This window comes from Pseudophryne corroboree, assembly GCF_028390025.1.
Source record: "Pseudophryne corroboree isolate aPseCor3 chromosome 3 unlocalized genomic scaffold, aPseCor3.hap2 SUPER_3_unloc_3, whole genome shotgun sequence".
Taxonomy (NCBI): domain Eukaryota; kingdom Metazoa; phylum Chordata; class Amphibia; order Anura; family Myobatrachidae; genus Pseudophryne; species Pseudophryne corroboree.
The window spans coordinates 1,602,020-1,624,192 of record NW_026967519.1 but is presented as its reverse complement, the minus strand read 5'-3'; the positions used below and the strand labels follow the sequence as shown (position 1 = coordinate 1,624,192).

The 22,173-nt window shown below is 48.6% G+C and overlaps 2 protein-coding genes across 8 annotated transcripts in view; one reads left to right on the top strand and one right to left on the bottom strand.

The window, feature by feature from the left end:
- Nucleotides 1-1,160: 1,160 nt before the first annotated feature.
- Nucleotides 1,161-20,067, bottom strand: LOC134983958 (gastrula zinc finger protein XlCGF26.1-like). 3 transcript variants are annotated; one of them, XM_063949593.1, is made up of 7 exons: nucleotides 19,680-20,067; nucleotides 18,230-18,385; nucleotides 13,951-14,142; nucleotides 13,045-13,168; nucleotides 12,830-12,927; nucleotides 12,558-12,669; nucleotides 1,161-2,622 (listed from the first exon to the last, which is right to left on the bottom strand). In XM_063949593.1, the coding sequence occupies exons 2-7, from the start codon at nucleotides 18,305-18,307 to the stop codon at nucleotides 1,334-1,336; spliced, it is 1,893 nt and encodes a 630-aa protein (XP_063805663.1). In that variant the 5' UTR covers nucleotides 18,308-18,385; nucleotides 19,680-20,067; the 3' UTR covers nucleotides 1,161-1,333. The 3 variants fall into 3 exon arrangements, with proteins under 3 accessions (XP_063805663.1, XP_063805665.1, XP_063805664.1); XM_063949595.1 differs by having other exon boundaries at nucleotides 13,045-13,123; XM_063949594.1 differs by lacking the exon at nucleotides 19,680-20,067 and adding an exon at nucleotides 19,399-19,505.
- A 224-nt stretch (nucleotides 20,068-20,291) lies between these two features.
- Nucleotides 20,292-22,173, top strand: part of LOC134983950 (gastrula zinc finger protein XlCGF57.1-like) — a 340,397-nt gene continuing 338,515 nt past the window's right edge. For 2 of the 5 annotated variants that reach the window (XM_063949570.1, XM_063949568.1), the window contains exon 1: nucleotides 20,292-20,401. The gene's annotated coding sequence lies outside the window, so the exon portion shown is untranslated. The remainder of the gene's footprint in view (nucleotides 20,402-22,173) is intronic. The other 3 variants (XM_063949572.1, XM_063949571.1, XM_063949569.1) reach the window with 3 other exon arrangements.

Sequence of the window (22,173 nt, the reverse complement as noted above, 5' to 3'; positions counted from 1 at the left end):
ACCCTTCAAATATAAACCCCTTAATGAGGACAACTTCCTGATGTGGCTACCCCTTCCTTCACCTGGACTTGCCCAGCTTGCTATACCAACATCATACGAGGGATCCAACCTGTGCATGATGACTTTCCGCTAGAAAGGACCTCATAAATTTCTGCATGGATGTGGTCATTATCCACATCCACATGAAGATTGCTTGAAGATTATTCATTTGGGATGTAGTTGGCATACTGGCGCTCAGTGTCGACAGTCAAGATACCTACGCTGGACTCCCGACAGCGGTGAGAAGGCCAGCACTGGACTACGGACACCGGTGAGAAGGCCAGCACTGGACTACGGACACAGGTGAGAAGGCCAGCACTGGAATCCCGACAGCGGTGAGAAGGCCAGCACTGGAATCCCGACACCGGTGAGAAGGCCAGCACTGGAATCCCGACACCGGTGAGAAGGCCAGCACCGGAATCCCGACACCGGTGAGAAGGCCAGCACTGGAATCCCGACACCGGGTAGAAGGCCAGCACTGGAATCCCGACACCGGTGAGAAGGCCAGTACCGGAATCCCGACACCGGTGAGAAGGCCAGCACTGGAATCCCGACACCGGTGAGAAGGCCAGCACTGGAATCCCGACACCGGTGAGAAGGCCAGCACTGGAATCCCGACACCGGTGAGAAGGCCAGCACCGGAATCCCGACACCGGTGAGAAGGCCAGCACCGGAATCCCGACACCGGTGAGAAGACCAGCACCGGAATCCCGACACCGGTGAGAAGGCCAGCACTGGAATCCCGACACCGTTGAGAAGGCCAGCACTGGAATCCCGACACCGGTGAGAAGGCCAGCACTGGAATCCCGACACCGGTGAGAAGGCCAGCACTGGGATTCTGACACAGATGCCAAAATCCTGACTGTTGCCATTCCGACAGTAAATATTTTTTTTCATTGTTATTTCAAAGCCTATATGACGCCATTTTCATTTTTGCTACATATTAAATGTTTATTTTTATCCATTCCATCTAGTTTATATATTAGTTTTATTAGAGCGCGGTTATTTTTATTTTTTGCTAGTTATAAAATGACCTGCCCAGCCAACTGCAAGCTTCCCACTTTTATTGGATGAAAAATAACCCAGTGAAGCTCAAAAGAGCCGGCTTCAGAAATAACACCTTTTTGCATAAGATATTTATTTTTTGCATAAAAGATTTTTCACTTAGAAACCTGCAATCGTTTCACCTGATCAAGTATGTGTGATTATACATGTTCTCATATGATCTGATTTTTGGCTAAAAACACTCCCATCATTCAGGAGACTGGAGCGGCTTCTCACCTGCATGGAATGTTTAATGTTCCACCAGCTTTGCCTTCATGCTAAATAACTTCCCACATTCTGAGAATGAAAAGGATTTGGCTGAGTGACATCGCTGGTGATAAATTAGACTTGACTTTTTCTTAAATCGTTTCCCACAGCCTGGACATGGAAATGGTGTCTCGCCCGTGTGAACTCTCCGATGATCGATAAGATGAGATTTCTGACTGAAGCGTTTCCCACACTCAGAACATGGAAACGGTTTCTCACCGGTGTGAGTTCTCTCATGCTGAACAAGGATTGCTTTCAACCTGAAGCATTTCCCGCACTCTGAGCATGGAAACGGTTTCTCAGCGGTGTGGGTTCTCTGATGGTCCACAAGATGGGATTTCTGTGTAAAACATTTCCCACACTCAGGACACGGAAATGGCTTCTCACCTGTGTGACTTCTCTCATGGTTATCAAGATGTGATTTCTGCGTAAAACATTTCCCACACTCGGGACACGGAAATGGCTTCTCGCCAGTGTGCGTTCTCTGGTGTCTAACAAGATGTCCTTTTGTTTTAAAACATTTCAAGCACTGAGAACAAGGAAATAACTTCTCAGACGTGTGGGTTCTGAGATGATAAACAAGAGAGGTTTTATCTGAAAAGCACTTCTCACACTCCGAACATGGAAATGGCCTCTCTCCGGAGTGCATCCTCCGATGTCGGACAAGATAGGATTTTATCCTAAAACGTTTCCCACACTCAGGACACGGAAAGGATTTCTCCGCTATGTGCGTTCTCTGATGGTAAGTTAGATGTGATTTTGTCTTAAAACATTTCTCACAGTCCGGACATGGAAACGGCTTCTCGACAGTGTGAACCGTCTGATGTTGGACGAGATACGTTTTCTGTCTAAAATATTTCCCACACTCAGGACAAGGAAATAGTTTCTCACCAGCATGAGTTATTTTATGTGTCACAAGATGTGATTTTGCTGTAAAACATTTCCCACACTCAGGACATGAAAACTGCTTCTCACCCGCATGAGCTGGCTGATGGGTTATAGGATCTGTGCTCTGTGTACAACATTCTCCGCCTACAGACCATGGAACTACTTTATCGCCTGTAAGAGATGTATGACCTATAACAAGATCTGAATTGCCAGGAGAACATTCCTCATGAGCAGAGGGATCAGCTGATATATCTGCACTGTGAAGTCCTGGACCTGGGGTTATGGTGTCTTCTGGAGAATCCCGTGGGATGTCATTGTTTCCTAGGTTATTTGCTAGAGTAAAAATGACATGTTCCTCAGACGTTTTCCTGCTGTTGCGTCCATCTGATAGAATACAAAATACCCTTATTTAATGAACGTTACCCCTACACAAGTTTATGTTCTGCAATAATGGCCCAGATTTAACATCCAGATGTTTGAAGGAACCATTTATTAACTCACTGATGGAATGAAAAGAGCTGAAGAGCAGACTGGCCACTGGCTCCATGAATGCCAACACTGTATGCCCTGCACCCAAACATTATACTTACCTTTCCGGAGGAAAAAACTATGTGTTCCCTAATGCCTACACAGAATTACCCCTCCCTTTTAGCACCTGAGTGACATTACAATCTGATTGAGCAGCTTTCCATTTTGTGCATTACCTTTCCGGAGCCCAGCGCCAAAGCTGCAGCAGTCACCAGGACAATGGCGCTGCTGCCATTTCCACGGAGATTTGCTCATGTGCAGTGGAGAAATCACTGGGAACATGGTGCGGACGCCATGTTCTTGGAGACCTGCGCAGTAGAATCTGGCACAGTGCCCATGTCTAATTGCAAATGTGCCACATGGAGACTGCACATGGGCCCCCTTCTCTCTGGAACCGCCCCTCAGAACAGATTTCATAAACTACATTATAGCAATATAATTCACATGTGGTACGGTATAAACTCCGGGTCAGAAGACAATCTTAGCAGCCACAGGGGAGAAAAAGAAGCAATGCAAGCACCAGGGAGTCACTGTACAGGGGATGCAGTCATTATGTCTAGATTACTGAAATGTAGACATTAAACATGTTAGCACCAGCAGAATGCAGACATGTTCGTAATATCGACATCAGAAATGCTGACATTCTCAGAATGCTGAACATAATGGTTGGGCTGCAGAACTGGAGGGGTAGGGTTAAACATTAGTGGGTGGTTCTGAGATTAGGATTAGGCACTAAGGGGAGGGCTAGGCTATGGGAGGGGAGGATAGAGATAGGCACTAGGGGGAAGGTTAGGTTTAAGCTATGGGAGGGGAGTATAGAGTTAGGCACTAGGGGAAGGATTACGGTTAGGCACTAGGGGGGAAGCTAGGTTTAGGCTATGGGAGGGAAGGAAAGTGTTAGGCACTAAGGGGAGGGCTAGGCTATGGGAGGGGAGGATAGAGTTAGGCACTAGGAGGAAGGTTAGGTTTAAGCTATGGGAGGGGAGGATAGAGTTAGGCACTAGGGGGAAGGTTAGGTTTAAGCTATGGGAGGGGAGGATAGAGTTAGGCACTAGGGGGAAGGTTAGGTTTAAGCTATGGGAGGGGAGGATAGAGTTAGGCACTAGGGGGAAGGTTAGGTTTAAGCTATGGGAGGGGAGGATAGAGATAGGCACTAGGGGGAAGGTTAGGTTTAGGCTATGGGAGGGTAGGATAGAGTTAGGCACTAGGGGAAGGATTAGGGTTAGGCACTAGGAGGAAGGTTAGGTTTAGGCTATGGGAGGGGAGGATACAGTTAGGCACTAGGGGAAGAATTAGGGTTAGGCACGGGGTGGGGGGGGGGGGGGGAGGCTAGGTTTAGGCTATGGGAGGGGAGGAAAGGATTAGGCACCAGGGGGAGGGTTAGGTTTAGGCACTAAGGGGAGGGCTAGGCTATGGGAGGGGAGGATAGAGTTGGGCACTAGGGGGAAGGTTAGGTTTAGGCTATGGGGGGGGGGGGGATAGAGTTAGGGACTAGGGGGAAGGTTAGGTTTAAGCTATGGGAGGGGAGGATAGCGTTAGGCACTAGGGGAAGGATTAGGGTTAGGCACTAGGGGGGAAGCTAGGTTTAGGCTATGGGAGGGAAGGAAAGTGTTAGGCACTAAGGGGAGGGCTAGGCTATGGGAGGGGAGGATAGAGTTAGGCACTAGGGGGAAGGTTAGGTTTAGGCTATGGGAGGGGAGGATAGCGTTAGGCACTAGGGGAAGGATTAGGGTTAGGCACTAGGGGGGAGGCTAGGTTTAGGCTATGGGAGGGGAGGGGAGGAAAGGGTTAGGCACTAAGTGGAGGGCTAGGCTATGGGAGGGGATGATAGAGGTAGGCACTACGGGGAGGGTTAGGCACCTGGAAGAGGATTAAGTTTAGGTTATGGAAGGGGAGGATAGAGTTAGGCACTACGGGGAGAGTTAGGCACGAGGGGGAGGATAAGGCACTAAGGGGAGGACTAGGCTATGGGAGGTGAGGATAGGGTTAGGCACTACGGGGAGGATTAGACACCAGGAGGAGGATTACGTTTAGGTTAAGGGAGGGGAGGATAGAGTTAGGCACTACGGGGAGGGTTAGAGTTAGGCACGAGGGGGAGGATAAGGCACTAAGGGGAGGACTAGGCTATGGGAGGTGAGGATAGGGTTAGGCACTACGGGGAGGATTAGACACCAGGAGGAGGATTACGTTTAGGTTAAGGGAGGGGAGGATAGAGTTAGGCACTACGGGGAGGGTTAGGCACTAGGCAGAGGATTAGATTTAGGTTAGGGAGAGGAGGATAGAGTTAGACACTATTACTGTAGAGTTAGACACTATTACCATTCCATATTAATGTTTGTAAGACAAGGAAAAAAAATAAGAATTTACTTACCGATAATTCTATTTCTCGTAGTCCGTAGTGGATGCTGGGGACTCCGTCAGGACCATGGGGAATAGCGGCTCCGCAGGAGACAGGGCACAAAAATAAAGCTTTAGGATTAGGTGGTGTGTACTGGCTCCTCCCCCTATGACCCTCCTCCAAGCCTCAGTTAGGATACTGTGCCCGGACGAGCGTACACAATAAGGAAGGATATTGAATCCCGGGTAAGACTCATACCAGCCACACCAATCACACCGTATAACTTGTGATCTGAACCCAGTTAACAGTATGACAAACGTAGGAGCCTCTGAACAGACGGCTCATAACAATAACAACCCGAATTTGTTTGTAACAATAACTATGTACAAGTATTGCAGACAATCCGCACTTGGGATGGGCGCCCAGCATCCACTACGGACTACGAGAAATAGAATTATCGGTAAGTAAATTCTTATTTTCTCTAACGTCCTAAGTGGATGCTGGGAACTCCGTCAGGACCGTGGGGATTATACCAAAGCTCCCAAACAGGCGGGAGAGTGCGGATGACTCTGCAGCACCGAATGAGAGAACTCAAGGTCCTCCTCAGCCAGGGTATCAAATTTGTAGAATTTTGCAAACGTGTTTGCCCCTGACCAAGTAGCAGCTCGGCAGAGTTGTAATGCCGAGACCCCCCGGGCAGCCGCCCAGGATGAGCCCACTTTCCTTGTGGAATGGGCCTTGACAGATTTAGGTTGTGGCAAGCCTGCCACAAAATGTGCAAGTTGAATTGTGCTACAAATCCAACGAGCAATCGTCTGCTTAGAAGCAGGAGCACCCATCTTGTTGGGTGCATACAATATAAACAGTGAGTCAGACTTTCTGACTCCCGCCGTTCTTGAAATATATATTTTCAATGCCCGGACCACGTCCAACAACTTGGAATCCTCCAAATCGTTAGTAGCCGCAGGCACCACAATAGGCTGGTTCAGGTGAAACGCTGACACCACCTTAGGCAGAAAATGAGGACGCGTCCGCAGTTCTGCCCTGTCCGTATGGAAAATCAGATATGGGCTCTTATATGATAAAGCCGCCAATTCTGATACTCTCCTGGCTGAAGCCAGGGCCAGTAGCATGGTTACTTTCCATGTAAGATACTTCAACTCCACCGATTTGAGCGGCTCAAACCAATGGGATTTGAGAAAATCCAAGACTACATTAAGATCCCACGGTGCCACTGGGGGCACAACCGGGGGCTGTATATGTAGTACTCCTTTTACAAAAGTCTGGACTTCAGGAACTGAAGCCAATTCTTTCTGGAAGAAAATCGACAGGGCCGAAATTTGAACCTTAATGGACCCCAATTTGAGGCCCATAGACAATCCTGTTTGCAGGAAATGTAGGAATCGACCCATTTGAAATTCCTCCGTGGGGGCCTTTCTGGCCTCACACCACGCAACATATTTCCTCCAAATGCGGTGATAATGTTGTGCAGTCACCTCCTTCCTGGCTTTTACCAGTGTAGGAATGACCTCTTCCGGAATGCCTTTTTCCCTTAGAATTCGGCGTTCAACCGCCATGCCGTCAAACGCAGCCGCGGTAAGTCTTGGAATAGACACGGTCCCTGCTGAAGCAGGTCCCGTCTTAGAGGTAGAGGCCACGGATCCTCCGTGAGCATCTCTTGAAGTTCCGGGTACCAAGTTCTTCTTGGCCAATCCGGAGCCACTAGTATCGTTCTTACTCCCTTTTGCCGTATAATTCTCAGTACTTTTGGTATGAGAGGCAGAGGAGGGAACACATACACTGACTGGAACACCCACGGTGTTACCAGAGCGTCCACAGCTATTGCCTGAGGGTCTCTTGACCTGGCGCAATACCTGTCCAGTTTTTTGTTGAGGCGGGACGCCATCATATCCACCATTGGTTTTTCCCAACGGTTCACAATCATGTGGAAGACTTCTGGATGAAGTCCCCACTCTCCCGGGTGTAGATCGTGTCTGCTGAGGAAGTCTGCTTCCCAGTTGTCCACTCCCGGAATGAATACTGCTGACAGTGCTATCACATGATCTTCCGCCCAGCGAAGAATCCTTGCAGCTTCTGCCATTGCTGTCCTGCTTCTTGTGCCGCCCTGTCTGTTTACGTGGGCGACTGCCGTGATGTTGTCCGACTGGATCAACACCGGCTGACCCTGAAGCAGGGGTTTTGCCAGACTTAGAGCATTGTAAATCGCTCTTAGCTCCAGTATATTTATGTGAAGAGACATCTCCAGGCTTGACCATACTCCCTGGAAGTTTCTTCCCTGTGTGACCGCTCCCCAGCCTCTCAGACTGGCATCCGTGGTCACCAGGACCCAGTCCTGTATGCCGAATCTGCGGCCCTCTAACAGATGAGCACTCTGCAACCACCACAGAAGAGACACCCTTGTCCGTGGCGATAAGGTTATCCGCTGATGCATCTGCAGATGTGATCCGGACCATTTGTCCAGCAGATCCCACTGAAAAGTTCGTGCGTGGAATCTGCCGAATGGAATCGCTTCGTAAGAAGCCACCATCTTTCCCAGGACTCTTGTGCATTGATGCACAGACACTTTCCCTGGTTTTAGGAGGTTCCTGACAAGTTCGGATAACTCCCTGGCTTTCTCCTCCGGAAGAAACACCTTTTTCTGAACCGTGTCCAGAATCATTCCCAGGAACAGCAGACGTGTCGTCGGGGTCAACTGAGATTTTGGAAAATTCAGAAACCACCCGTGTTGTTGCAGCACTAGTCGGGTTAGTGCTACTCCGTCCTCCAGCTGTTCTCTGGACCTTGCCCTTATCAGGAGATCGTCCAAGTAAGGGATAATTAATACGCCTCTTCTTCGCAGAAGAATCATCATTTCGGCCATTACCTTGGTAAAGACCCGAGGTGCCGTGGACAATCCAAACGGCAGCGTCTGAAACTGATAATGACAGTTTTGCACCACGAACCTGAGGTACCCTTGATGTGAAGGGCAAATTGGGACATGCAGGTAAGCATCCTTTATGTCCAGGGACACCATAAAGTCCCCTTCTTCCAGATTCGCTATCACTGCTCTGAGTGACTCCATCTTGAACTTGAATTTTTGTATGTACAGGTTCAAAGATTTCAGATTTAGAATAGGTCTTACCGAGCCGTCCGGCTTCGGTACCACAAATAGCGTGGAGTAATACCCCTTTCCCTGTTGTAGGAGGGGTACCTTGACTATCACCTGCTGAGAGAACAGCTTGTGAATGGCTTCCAATACCGTCGCCCTGTCTGAGGGAGACGTTGGCAAAGCAGACTTTAGGAACCTGCGAGGGGGAGACTTCTCGAATTCCAACCTGTAACCCTGAGATACTACCTGCAGGATCCAGGGGTCCACCTGTGAGCAAGCCCACTGTGCGCTGAAATTCTTGAGTCGACCCCCCACCGCTCCTGAGTCCGCTTGTAAGGCCCCAGCGTCATGCTGAGGGCTTTGCAGAACCCTGAGAGGGCTTCTGTTCCTGGGCAGGGGCTGCTTGCTGCCCTCTCTTACCCCTTCCTCTGCCCCGAGGCAGATATGACTGTCCTTTTGTCCGCTTGTTCTTATAGGACTGAAAGGACTGCGGCTGAAAAGACGGTGTCTTTTTCTGTTGGGAGGGGGTCTGAGGTAAAAAGGTGGATTTTCCGGCAGTTGCCGTGGCCACCAGATCCGATAGACCGACGCCAAATAATTCCTCCCCTTTAAACGGCAATACTTCCATATGTCGTTTGGAATCCGCATCACCTGACCACTGTCGCGTCCATAAACTCCTTCTGGCAGATATGGACATCGCATTTACTCTCGATGCCAGAGTGCAAATATCTCTCTGAGCATCTCGCATATAAAGGAAAGCATCCTTTAATTGCTCTATAGTCAATAAAATACTGTCCCTATCCAGGGTATCAATATTTTCAGTCAGGGAATCCAACCAGACGACCCCAGCACTGCACATCCAGGCTGAGGCGATGGCTGGTCGCAGTATAACACCAGTATGTGTGTATATACTTTTTAGGGTAGTTTGCAGTCTCCTATCAGCTGGATCCCTGAGGGCGGCCGTATCAGGAGACGGTAACGCCACTTGTTTTGATAAGCGTGTGAGCGCCTTATCCACCCTAGGGGGTGTTTCCCAGCGCGCCCTAACCTCTGGCGGGAAAGGGTATAATGCTAATAACTTTTTTGAAATTAGCACTTTTCTATCTGGGTTAACCCACGCTTCATCACATACATCATTTAATTCCTCTGATTCAGGAAAAACTACAGGTAGTTTTTTCACCCCCCACATAATACCCCTTTTTGTGGTACTTGCAGTATCAGAGATATGCAAAGCCTCCTTCATTGCCGTGATCATATAACGTGTGGCCCTACTTGAAAATACGTTTGTTTCATCACCGTCGACACTAGATTCAGTGTCTGTGTCTGGGTCTGTGTCGACCGACTGAGCTAAAGGGCGCTTTACAGCCCCTGACGGTGTCTGAGACGCCTGGGCAGGTACTAACTGGTTTGCCGGCCGTCTCATGTCGTCAACTGATTTTTGTGCTGACATTATCACGAAATTTCATAAACAAAGCCATCCATTCCGGTGTCGACTCCCTGGGGGGTGACATCACCATTATCGGCAATTGCTCTGCCTCCACACCAACATCGTCCTCATACATGTCGACACACACGTACCGACACACAGCAGACACACAGGGAATGCTCTTATCGAAGACAGGACCCCACTAGCCCTTTGGGGAGACAGAGGGAGAGTTTGCCAGCACACACCCAAGCGCTATAATATATATGGGAACAACCTTATATAAGTGTTGTTCCTTATAGCAGCTTAAATATATCAAAATATCGCCAAAAAATGCCCCCCCCTCTCTGTTTTACCCTGTTTCTGTAGTGCAGTGCAGTGCAGGGGAGAGTCCTGGGAGCCTTCCTCACAGCGGAGCTGAGCAGGAAAATGGCGCTGTGTGCTGAGGAGAATAAGCCCCGCCCCCTATTTCGGCGGGCTTTTCTCCCGGAGTTTTAGATATCTGGCATGGGTTAAATACATACATATAGCCTCAATGGCTATATGTGATGTATTCTTTTGCCATAAAGGTATTAAATATTGCTGCCCAGGGCGCCCCCAGCAGCGCCCTGCACCCTCCGTGACCGCTTGGTGTGAAGTGTGTGACAACAATGGCGCACAGCTGCAGTGCTGTGCGCTACCTTCATGAAGACTGAAGAGCCTTCTGCCGCCTGTTTCCGGACCTTCAATCTTCAGCATCTGTAAGGGGGGTCGGCGGCGCGGCTCCGGGACGAACCCCAGGGTGAGACCTGTGTTCCGACTCCCTCTGGAGCTAATGGTGTCCAGTAGCCTAAGAATCCAATCCATCCTGCACGCAAGTGAGTTGAAATTCTCTCCCCTAAGTCCCTCGATGCAGTGAGCCTGTTGCCAGCAGGACTCACTGAAAATAAAAAACCTAAAAACTTTTTCTAAGCAGCTCTTTAGGAGAGCCACCTAGATTGCACCCTGCTCGGACTGGCACAAAAACCTAACTGAGGCTTGGAGGAGGGTCATAGGGGGAGGAGCCAGTACACACCACCTAATCCTAAAGCTTTATTTTTGTGCCCTGTCTCCTGCGGAGCCGCTATTCCCCATGGTCCTGACGGAGTCCCCAGCATCCACTTAGGACGTTAGAGAAATTACCATTGCAATCAGATGTTCCCTACCTAGATATGAGAGTGTTAAGACATTGCAGCTTCTAAGCACCATTTGCCATTGTCTTGCTGGCATGGCTGGTATTTGATGACTCCCTCTCTGTCTAACATCTTAGTAATTACCATTCATGCAATTTGGTTCCAGTCTATGGAGGTCCATCCATACAACAGAGTCTCAGTCCTGAGTATAAGAGGACTGTTTATCAGTATGCCAGAGGAAAACGTTCCTTCCCCCAGGTAAGTGTGTCCATGTCTAAGGGGCCGAAGTCATGTTATTTTTCTGCTCCCTTTTGTCAGTAGAATTTTCATCATGAGATCGATCACCATCTCTGCACCTGGCAATCCACACAGGTAGTGAAAGGCCTGGGAAGCTAGGTGCTCAGCTCCGATGTCCACTGACAAACAACCTGATGGCTTCTCCCCACCCAGCTCAGGCTGTGGTGGAAGCCTGTCTCCTGTTGTTGTGGGACAAGTGCAAAGCTTCTTCTCTGGATCTGTAGGTGGCAGGAATCCTGGAGAGAGGGAGTTGTGACCTAGACCTCACATGGCCTTCTAACAGAAGTTTTTTTTCCCCCACCAGACTTCTGAAGCTTTGAGGAGAACCATTGCTTTGAGTCTTTATTCTGGTGTGATTTCTCCCATCCCAAAGAAACAGTTTTTTGGTACAGAAACCACACAAGTCACTTGTAGCTACAAGCTATACCCGAGAGTGGGGTGGAGACTGGTCAGATCTCTGGGCTGTGTAACACAGTGACATGATGTGAGGGGGAGAGCAGGAGTATAATAGGGGCTGATGGCTCCTGATGTTTGAGATACACCAGAGAGAGTGGGGTGGAGACTGGTCAGATCTCTGGGCTGTGTAACACAGTGACATGATGTGAGGGGGGAGAGCAGGAGTATAATAGGGGCTGATGGCTCCTGATGTATGAGATACACCAGGGAGTGGAGAGGAGACTGGTCAGATCTCTGGGCTGGTAACACACAGTGACATGATGTGAGGGGGAGAGCAGGAGTATAATAGGGGCTGATGGCTCCTGATGTATGAGATACACCAGGGAGTGGAGAGGAGACTGGTCAGATCTCTGGGCTGGTAACACACAGTGACATGATGTGAGGGGGGAGAGCAGGAGTATAATAGGGGCTGATGGCTCCTGATGTATGAGATACACCAGGGAGTGGAGAGGAGACTGGTCAGATCTCTGGGCTGTGTAACACAGTGACATGATGTGAGGGGGGAGAGCAGGAGTATAATAGGGGCTGATGGCTCCTGATGTATGAGATACACCAGGGAGTGGAGAGGAGACTGGTCAGATCTCTGGGCTGGTAACACACAGTGACATGATGTGAGGGGGAGAGCAGGAGTATAATAGGGGCTGATGGCTCCTGATGTATGAGATACACCAGGGAGTGGAGAGGAGACTGGTCAGATCTCTGGGCTGGTAACACACAGTGACATGATGTGAGGGGGAGAGCAGGAGTATAATAGGGGCTGAGGGCTCCTGATGTATGAGATACACCAGAGAGTGTGAGGAGGAGACTGGTCAGAACTCTGGGCTGGTAACACACAGTGACATGATGTGAGGGGGGAGAGCAGGAGTATAATAGGGGCTGATGGCTCCTGACTCCCCCATTGGGCAGATACATTGTCCTCATTAGTCTGTAGTGACAGAGGAGGGTGTAGGATAAGATATTGCTGTGGTGACACAACAAGGAGAATATGTGACTCTGTACTTAGTGATTATTACTCACCTGTGCTGATACCTGTAGGGATCTCCTCCTCCTTACACTGCTGATAACCCCTCACATACGTCTCTTCTTCTCTTACTATGTTTTCTGCTTTAATATTAGTCAGATCTTCACTCTAAATAAATCCCCAAAGAAGAAAAAACACATTTAATAATGTCCGATTTAACTAAAATGAAATCAGAAGAATATAAATGTACAAAATCCAAAGAGTTTTTCCACCAAATACAAAAGTATAGGGTCACTTTTGTATTTGGTGAGACCATGAATAGTATTACCTTACACTCCTGTAGGACACTGTGATTCTCCTCTGTGTGATCCTGGGAATAAAGAGGACGGGGACATCTCTCTGGGGTATTCCTGTTACTGGCTCCATCTGTAGGAGACACACAGTGACTGAGTACATTGTATACATGTGATTATCAGAGGATGTGTATCTAGGTGGCCCCCATAGCTGCTCTCTCCATTACACTACATGACAGTCTCCTCTTACCCGGTGATGTGAGGGGCCGGTGATTCTCTATCATCACGTCCTTGTGCAGACCCCTGTGTTCCTCTATATACTCCCACTCCTCCATGGAGAAATAGACAGTGACATCCTCACACCTTATAGGAACCTGACACACACAATGATACAGTCATCACCCAGACACATCCCCTGGTGTTACTGTATAATGTCCCATTCCCAGCAGTCACCTCTCCAGACATCACCCAGACACATCCCCTGGTGTTACTGTATAATGTCCCATTCCCAGCAGTCACCTCTCCAGTCATCACCCAGACACATCCCCTGGTGTTACTGTATAATGTCCCATTCCCAGCAGTCCCCTCTTCAGTCATCAACCAGACACATCCCCTGGTGTTACTGTATAATGTCCCATTCCCAGCAGTCACCTCTCCAGTCATTACCCAGACACATCCCCTGGTGTTACTGTATAATGTCCCATTCCCAGCAGTCACCTCTCCAGTCATCACCCAGACACATCCCCTGGTATTACTGTATAATGTCCCATTCCCAGCAGTCACCTCTCCAGTCATCACCCAGACACATCCCCTGGTGTTACTGTATAATGCCCCATTCCCAGCAGTCACCTCTCCAGTTGTCACCCAGACACATCCCCGGTGTTACTGTATAATGTCCCATTCCCAGCAGTCACCTCTCCAGTCGTCACCCAGACACATCCCCTGGTGTTACTGTATAATGTCCCATTCCCAGTAGTCACCTCTCCAGACACATCCCCTGGTGTTACTGTATAATGCCCCATTCCCAGCAGTCACCTCTCCAGACACATCCCCCGGTGTTACTGTATAATGTCCCATTCCCAGCAGTCACCTCTCCAGTCATCACCCAGACACATCCCCTGGTATTACTGTATAATGTCCCATTCCCAGCAGTCACCTCTCTAGTCAGCAGCTGAATGATCTTGTTGGCGAGTTCCAGGATCTTCTGGTCATTGTGCCTCTCATGTATCAGTGAGTGAGGTGGAGGCACCGTGATGGGGCTCTGGGTCCTGCTCAGTCCTCCTGACACGCAGGGATGGCCGCTGGTTGTCCCAGCCTCATCAGATATTTGTTTCACTACTGTGTAATCCTTAGGATTAAAAATGTGAATTAAAAAGTTTACGGAAAACTAGACTAGATGAAATATATATTTTATTATTATTACATTTAGTAAAAAAAAAAAAAAAATATTTTTAAATAAATAATGTACACCTTTCCAGCCCTAAAACACATACCCTGCCCCCATGCCATCGCTTGGACTGGTCACCTGGACTAATGTGGGGGTCCCTGGAAAAGCAGCAGCAAGCACCAGGCTATGTGATTTACAGCAGGGACCTGCACTAGAAGCAAACAAGGAATATAGGAGGGAGTATTCCTGCACAGTTAGTGGCTGATTGTGTAAGTGCGAGTGGAAACCAGCGCCACCATGTGATGTTGCACCAGCTTCCATCATTAGTATAACCGCTGCCACCATCCCCATGCTAGGCATACGAGACCCGTCAGAAACAGGCCATATGTACAGAGCTTTTAATATTTGCCCACCTCACGCCCATGTCTCCGCATAATCACCACCCAGTTCACATCCTGAAACACCCTATTTCACGGAAAGACAGATCCAGTCATGTTCTGTTCAACACTCGCCATGCTAATAGATCCCACAGAATCCATCTTTTAACACCTAACAATTCCACAAAGCCATCAGCTAATAGTAAAATGAGATATATAAGGGTATGTTAAATTCTATTCTCTGAACTCAAAGTGGAACACGGTGTAAACTGTGCTACAGAGTGCGGTGAAGGAGTTTGGCCACCTAGGAAATTCCTTCCTTAAACTTAACCCCCTCGCCCTCTATATACCCCAACTGGCTGCCGGGGACCTGTCAGTATTTCCTAAAACAACCCCAAGCCCAGAACCAGGAGTACAAGAGAATGCAAACAGGAGCAAGTACCTTCCTGCCAATGGTCTCCTTAGGTGCAGGCCAACCTCTTGTCAACATCATCATAGAGGTCATCCTACCTGCATACCCCACGGGTTCTTTGGACATAAGTCCCTAAGCCCCTGACTATGCCAGAGAGTGACGAGAGCACTCTTCATCCAGAGACCCTTAATTTAAGGCTGGAATTATGATATCTTGATTCAGATGGAACATTTGGACCCCATTTGGCTGAATAGGAGGCTTAATCAGAAGGATAGTCCTATTGTCATGAAAGAGGAGGAAGGAGAGACAGAGCCCCCCCATTGCTGAAAGTCTCCAAGCCTTAATTAATAGCCAAGAGCAAGGCAGGCTTCTAGGTGAGGAGGGTGCTTGCAAGGCAGACACCACATCAGGTTGTGGATAAAAACCCTTAAGACAAACATCTGAACCTTCAAAGAACCAATACTTAAGTCCATCTCCAGGGCCTCCTATAAAATGAGAATTAAATGGGCCAAATGAAAAGAAGAGGTAGGACACCACCTTACATTTGCACCAGGCAATGTATGTCTTGCTGACCGTGTGATAATCACAGTCTGAAACAGGCTTCCTCTCCTTGAGCATGAACCTCACTTTATGGGGAGAATTTCAGGTGAAGGGACTGTTCCCCAGGATGAAGGGCTAATTCCCAGGTCTCCAACTCTGGAATAAATACTGCTGCAATGGCTGGAACATTGCAGTTCTGCCCATATTTTCTCTCATAGCCAAGAACATTTTTGGTACCTCCCTGAAGATAAAAGGTACAACATCACCATGGGAATTTAAGACTGGATTTTTACTACTCTTTCTCGCAAGGGCGCATGTGATCTGACCAGGGCATTGAGAAATGATGAGTTCCAGCACATATATATCCAAAGTCTCATCCACAGTCTAAAGGACCTGAAAGGAGTATAGAAGGTTGACTACCCCTAAGGTTTGAAGGCTGGTGTCTGTGGTTTTCAGAGTCCTGTCCCAAGTGCAGAATTGGTAACCCTAGTTGAGTTTGTTGCCTCTAAGCCACAAAAAATGTCCAACACATCCTTGGACACAGGCTAAGACACTGAAGGTGAGACTTCATTGCTAAATAAGTTTGACCTGGAACTCTCTCAAATGAAACCATGCAAACTATGACTAGACACCAGTCTGTAATCTAACAGGGACTTCACCATTATTTGTAAAGGAGAGGATCTTGTACTCCAGCATGAACACCCTCTGCTGGTGAATGTCAAACAGCAACCCTAAGCAAACCATGTACTGAAAAGAAATCTGATTTTATGAACCAACCATGAGATTACAAGATCTGGTCCATCTCCCAAATTTAGCTGATTAAGACTGATCCAGTTTGCTTCAGACTATCATCTGATTAGGGAAGGACAGTCACAATACTGGATCTTAAGATGTGCATCCACAATTGATCTTGGTAAACACCCTCAGCACTGCTTTTCAGGTACCAACTCCAGAGTCTATTTGGACTCCACAGCCATTACCTAGGCCAGAGGTTCTCAAACGAAGTCCTCAAGGCACCCCAATGGTCCAGGTTTTTAGTATATCCATGTTTGGCCACAGGTGATTTAATTAGTACTTCAATTTGATTTAACCATCTGTGCTGAGCCATGGATATACATACTTAAAACCTGGACCGTTGGGGTGCCTTGAGGACCGCGTTTGAGAACCTCTGACCTAGGCCCTCAGCCAGTGGACACTGCCTACCTGGAATGTTGAGGTAGAGTCGAGAACTGTGCCTTAATCTGCCCCGCACCAGTGGCGCCCTCCTCTAGGTATCAAAAGGATTGTAGGATAGATCTTGGTCTGCCCGTTTCCAGACCCTTTGACAACTAGTCCGACCAACTCTTCACAATCTTACTGACACAAGCCGAGGGTAAGATGGGTAAATGGTATGCCATTACCATTGTGTAAATCAACTTGGAATGGTACTGGTCTTGAACAGATGAACTTTAAAGGATCTAGTTTAAGTGTAGAGTCACAATTCACATTATTTTCACTGGGGAGTGAATAATGGGAATGCATCTTACATGAAATCTATCATCAAACCAGGTCTATGGCTTTCTTAAAAGGTCCCATAACTCAAGATAAAGAAGGGAAGAACATGTCATTGTATTCTTTATCCTGCAGCAGGCCATTGGCGAGATTCTTTCACTGCCACTCTGCCCTCAATACCTAGTGTCTGCCTGATGGCTTGTACAGTCTACATGTGCTCCTGCTGAAGGTTTGGTCAGTGCTCTTACTGAAGGTTTGGTTGGGCATGAGGAAAGCGCTCTGTCAGAGTGTCAGCCACCTGACCTTGTTCCTGGGAGGAAAGCTCAGGAGCTAGACACTTACTATGAGTGGAGAACCACTGGAAGCAAACATTTGCATAACCTGGACAAGACCATGCACCGACCCAACCAGGTATTGAGACCAGATCTGCTCCTCCGTTACTGCATGTGCGGGTCGTGACATTCCCTGTTCTACGTCACTCCCTGTGGCTCCTGAGATGGGTTGGAGGAGGGAGGATCCCTGCCTGGCACTCTAGGATTTGCAACAAGCTGCAAAACCCCTTAAATAGCCAGAGGTTTTGCCCAAACTGGATCCACTTTTTCAGGGGCGAGACTCCACAGGCCACTGTGAACATTGGTCCTCTCTCACACATGCTGTGTATCGAGACTCTGCCCTCAGCTAGGCACAAAGCAACTTGTATTGATATTTGAAACAAGCAAAAATATTTTCCACTGTTCCTTCGGCATCCAAGTAGACTCTCCGTCCTTAACGACGGTCCCCTCTGCCTTCATTATGCCTAGTGTGGTGCTGATATTTTGTAATAGAGAGGCAAGAGTGATGCCAATGTGACACCCCCAGACTCCCTCACCTCCCCAGTCAGGTCCCTGTGTTAGTAATAGAGATAAGAGTCACGTCACTGTGACACTCCCAGACTCCCTCATCTCCCCAGTCAGGTCCCTGTGTTAGTAATAGAGATAAGAGTGGCGTCAATGTGACACTCCCAGACTCCGTCATCTCCCCAGTCAGGTCCCTGTGTAATAGAGATAAGAGTGACGTCACTGTGACACTCCCAGACTCCCTCACCTCCCCAGTCAGGTCCCTGTGTTAGTAATAGAGATAAGAGTGGTGTCACTGTGACACTCCCAGACTCCCTCTCCTCCCCAGTCAGGTCCCTGTGTTAGTAAAAGAGACAAGAGTGACGTCACTGTGACGCTTCCAGAACCCTCACCTCCCCAGTCAGCAGGTAGATGATCTCCAGGGTGAGGTGTAAAATGTCCTCAGTCATCTGACTCTTGTCCTTGCCCATCCTCAGTGATTAGCGATTTATACAGCGTGGGCATCGACTTCACATAACTTCAATTAAAGACCCTCACAGCTCATTTATCTGAAAATAACCATAATAAAAATCACAAGAATACATATAATAAAATATTAAATACTGGGTGACCTCCGAACCAGAGTCCAGGTCAGAGTTCAGCTTTATAAGACTAGTCAGTGACTTTTATACCATATTATATCACGTAAAGCCTTGAAGCAGTCCCCAGGGCTATTCAATTGCAGCCTGTGATAAGCCCGCAGGCTGCTCATACCACAGTTCACCCCCTCCTGAAGCTTGAATAGAAATCCACAGTAAGTTGGGCTATCTGCCCTTATCGCGGCCACTGTGATTGTGTTAAGTCACAGCGCTGAGCACTTATCCCGGAATGTAGGGGTTAATGTGCGTCAGCGGCAGATTGACTGCGCAAGGAAAAGGGCTTGTAATTAAATAGCTCAAGGTGTAAAAGTCCGAGGCTACAAGCCCTTTCCTTGTGCAGTAAGTAACCATGCTAATTACATCTTACTCCTAAGGATTGGGGTCACTCTGCTCTATTGTACACTTAGCGGAATGGGGAAGGAGGGGGATGGGGGTGTGGTGAAGTGGCGGACACAAAAAGTAACAGAGATTGCTGCGTAGATTTGGGGTCTCGCTGTGACAGGCTACCGCCCCCAACACTGCCCCATTTGCCCTGACACATGCTCGCCTGTCAGTCCCGCTCACTTACTGACAAAGACCAAATATGACCCTACTATATTCATCTGACCAGGGACGGACTGGGGCCACAAATCGGCCCTGGCATTCGTGAACACGTGCGCTCAGAACTGGGGAAGGGGGGGCGAACGAGCATGGCACACAGGGGTGTGCTGCGAGTCGGGGAGGGGGGGGTATGGATTCACAGCATGCCCCCATTTTTGTTGAAATGCACACTATGGGCGGGGGCTCGCAGACACGGCGAACAGACGCATGCAGCGAGTCAGGGGCTGTGGACTCCTGGCTGGCACGCCACCATTTTCTTGAAGACGCACGCTTCCGAGGGGGGCGGGCAAACCAGAGAGCTGGAGACCATGTTGCAGAAGTACCAGATAGGCAGTCCAGCTTAGCATCTCCCCATGCCGGGAGTCGGGAGAGGAAAACACAAACCAGCCGGATATCCAGTGTTACACACTGATGCCACAGACATAATGCACACTGATCACCATACACAGGTCACACCTGATACACACACACATCACATCACACACCTAATGATACACACTGATTCCTACACACAGGTCACACTAATACACACTGACCACAATACACAAATCCTATAGCTGCTGATATACACAGGTCACACTGATAAACACCTGATAATACTGACCTGATAATACTATATTGGGTTGGATTATGTGCGGGGTTTTACTCTCCCTGGGAATGCAGATAAAATTTTATCCCGATCCTCCTTGATCACATGATCTCTCACTCAGTAACTAGAGGTTTTGTTGTAATTAAAAAACAAAAAACAAAAAACCCACTTCTGCCATTTTACTGAAGACCAATTTAGGCTGAGAAACATGCATTGTCTCACACAAAATGGCGCCAACAAAGTGAGTAGCATGGCTTCACATACGCTACGCTGCGCTGCGCTGGGGACTGGCCTGTATAGAATAACAGCAGTACATGTTCTGTGATAATATATATGATGAGGGGTGAGCTGGCCACTGTATATATAGCAGGGGAATCACATGCGCCACTACACAAGTATCATAGCACCAGGAGCAGAGGATCCTGGGTAGTCCGCTCTCTCACAGCAGCCAGTCTCATCATTTAATACACACACAGCGTTATACAGGGGAAATAGGGTGTCAGCCTCAGTCTGCCCAGCTACTGGTCATATGATGTCTCCTGTGCGGGCGCCATTTTGTGTAAGACCGCTCATGTATCAGAGCGATGGTTGGTCTTCAGGAAAATGTCCGACGTAATAGCAGGTTTCAATATATAAACACGCGGCCTCTAGTGTTAGGGGCAGGCTCTGTCAGCTCAAAACAACTACTTTGCAGAGCCAACTTCAGGAGATTCCCCGGTACCGCTCATTGTTATCCGGTATATGACCTGTGTGTAGTGATCAGCGTGTTACACCTGTGACCTGTGTATACTGCTTAGTGTGTTACATGTGTGTGTGACCTGTGTATACTGCTTAGTGTGTTACATGTGTGTGTGACCTGTGTATAGTTATCAGTGTGTCACAGGTGTGACCTGTCTGTATTGACCAGCGTATCACAGGTGTGATCTGTGTGTACTGTAGTGACCAGCGTGTCACAGGTGTGATCAGCGTGTTACAGGTGTGACCTGTGTATAGTGTATAGTGCTCGGTGTGTTACGTGTGTGTGACCTGTGTATAGTGATCAGTGTGTGTGACCTGTGTGTAGTGACCAGCGTGTCACAGGTGTGCATATCTCCCAACATGACCCTCTCCAGGAGGGAGAGAATGCTTTGCTCCTGGACTTCCCTCATAATTTATGATTGCCATCACCTGTGCTGAAACACCTTTTTCATCCATTAACCTGATCAACACAGGTGCCGGCAATCATACATTAAGAGAAAAGTCCAGAAGCAGAGCATTGTGTCCCTCCTGGAGAGGGTCATGTTGGGAGGTATAGGTGTGACCTGTGTGTAGTGACCAGCGTGTTACGTGTGTGTGACCTGTGTGTAGTGACCAGTGTGTCACAGGTGTGTACTGTAGTGACCAGCGTGTCACAGGTGTGACCTGTGTGTAGTGATCAGCGTGTTACACGCGTGACCTGTGTATAGTGACCAGTGTGTTACACGTGTGACCTGTGTATAGTGCTCTGTGTGTTACATGTGTGTGACCTGTGTATAGTGATCAGTGTGTTACATGTGTGACCTTTTGTATAGTGATTAGTTTGGGAGGTCTGTGTATACCAGGTGAGTGACATCGTATTGTCTGGTTGGTGCTCGGTCTCTGATTGGCTGCTGGAGGCCACTGTTGGGTTGGTATCAGCGTATTCCTATGGCTCCCGTCATTGTAGATGGGGCGATATGCAAATGTTTATTCCGGTGCCGGATGTCCGTTGTTCCTCACGCTTGTCAGGCGCCGGGGCGAGAGGGGAAATAATGGTCTCCCACCTCACGCACGCTTAGCCAGAGCAACAATTGATTTGCTGCGCCGGATGCAGGGCGCCAAATAAAACCATTTGAAACGCCCCCTGTGGGAGAAAACTCCATGATAACATTGGGTAGAGAGAGTGGGGTGGAGGGCGGAAGATCGGTGACAGTGGGGCTTCTTTATTATCAATATGACTTTGGGTCTATTTCATGTGTGTACGCTAATGCATTAGCAAACGCTATTCTCTAGGTTACAGAACCGCTGATGTTAGCAAGTGCTGCTGCCACTCAGAGATAAAGACACACCCACCGGAGCCGTCGCAAATCCATTCGTAGTTGCATAGACGTGCAGCCTACATGCAAAAACGAGGAACATCGGGGCTATGGTTTGGTCCATGGCTACCTAGACTGGACACAGCAGTAACATCTCAGACATCACGCTCTTGCGCGTACCAGCTCGTAGCCGGCAGAAGCTACATGATCCGAAACTGCCCTGACACGCGTGATGGTCACTCAGGGGCACGAGCACTCCAGTCGGCTGCAAGTGCTACAACACTACGTGCACGGAAATACGTGTGACTCTTTGCCCGTCACGCAGCCCCATATTTGGTACGGGGATAGATCCCTTAGTTCCACCTACACACCCGTGATACACGCCCCAATACACTCAGCCTACATGCGAGCGTCCGGTTACGCCCTGTCCCAAATCCCAGATGGATATAGCTGATCCGTACTTTAGGATTGGTGTA

Excerpts from the sequence above, each read along its gene's own strand:
- LOC134983958 (XM_063949593.1), bottom strand. The coding sequence starts at position 18,307 with ATGGGCAAGGACAAGAGTCAGATGACTGAGGACATTTTACACCTCACC. Across the intron at positions 14,143-18,229 it reads TCTACCTGCTGACTGGGGAG|GATTACACAGTAGTGAAACA; the intron begins GTGAGGGTTCTG and ends TTTAATCCTAAG. Across the intron at positions 13,169-13,950 it reads TTCAGCTGCTGACTAGAGAG|GTTCCTATAAGGTGTGAGGA; the intron begins GTGACTGCTGGG and ends TGTGTGTGTCAG.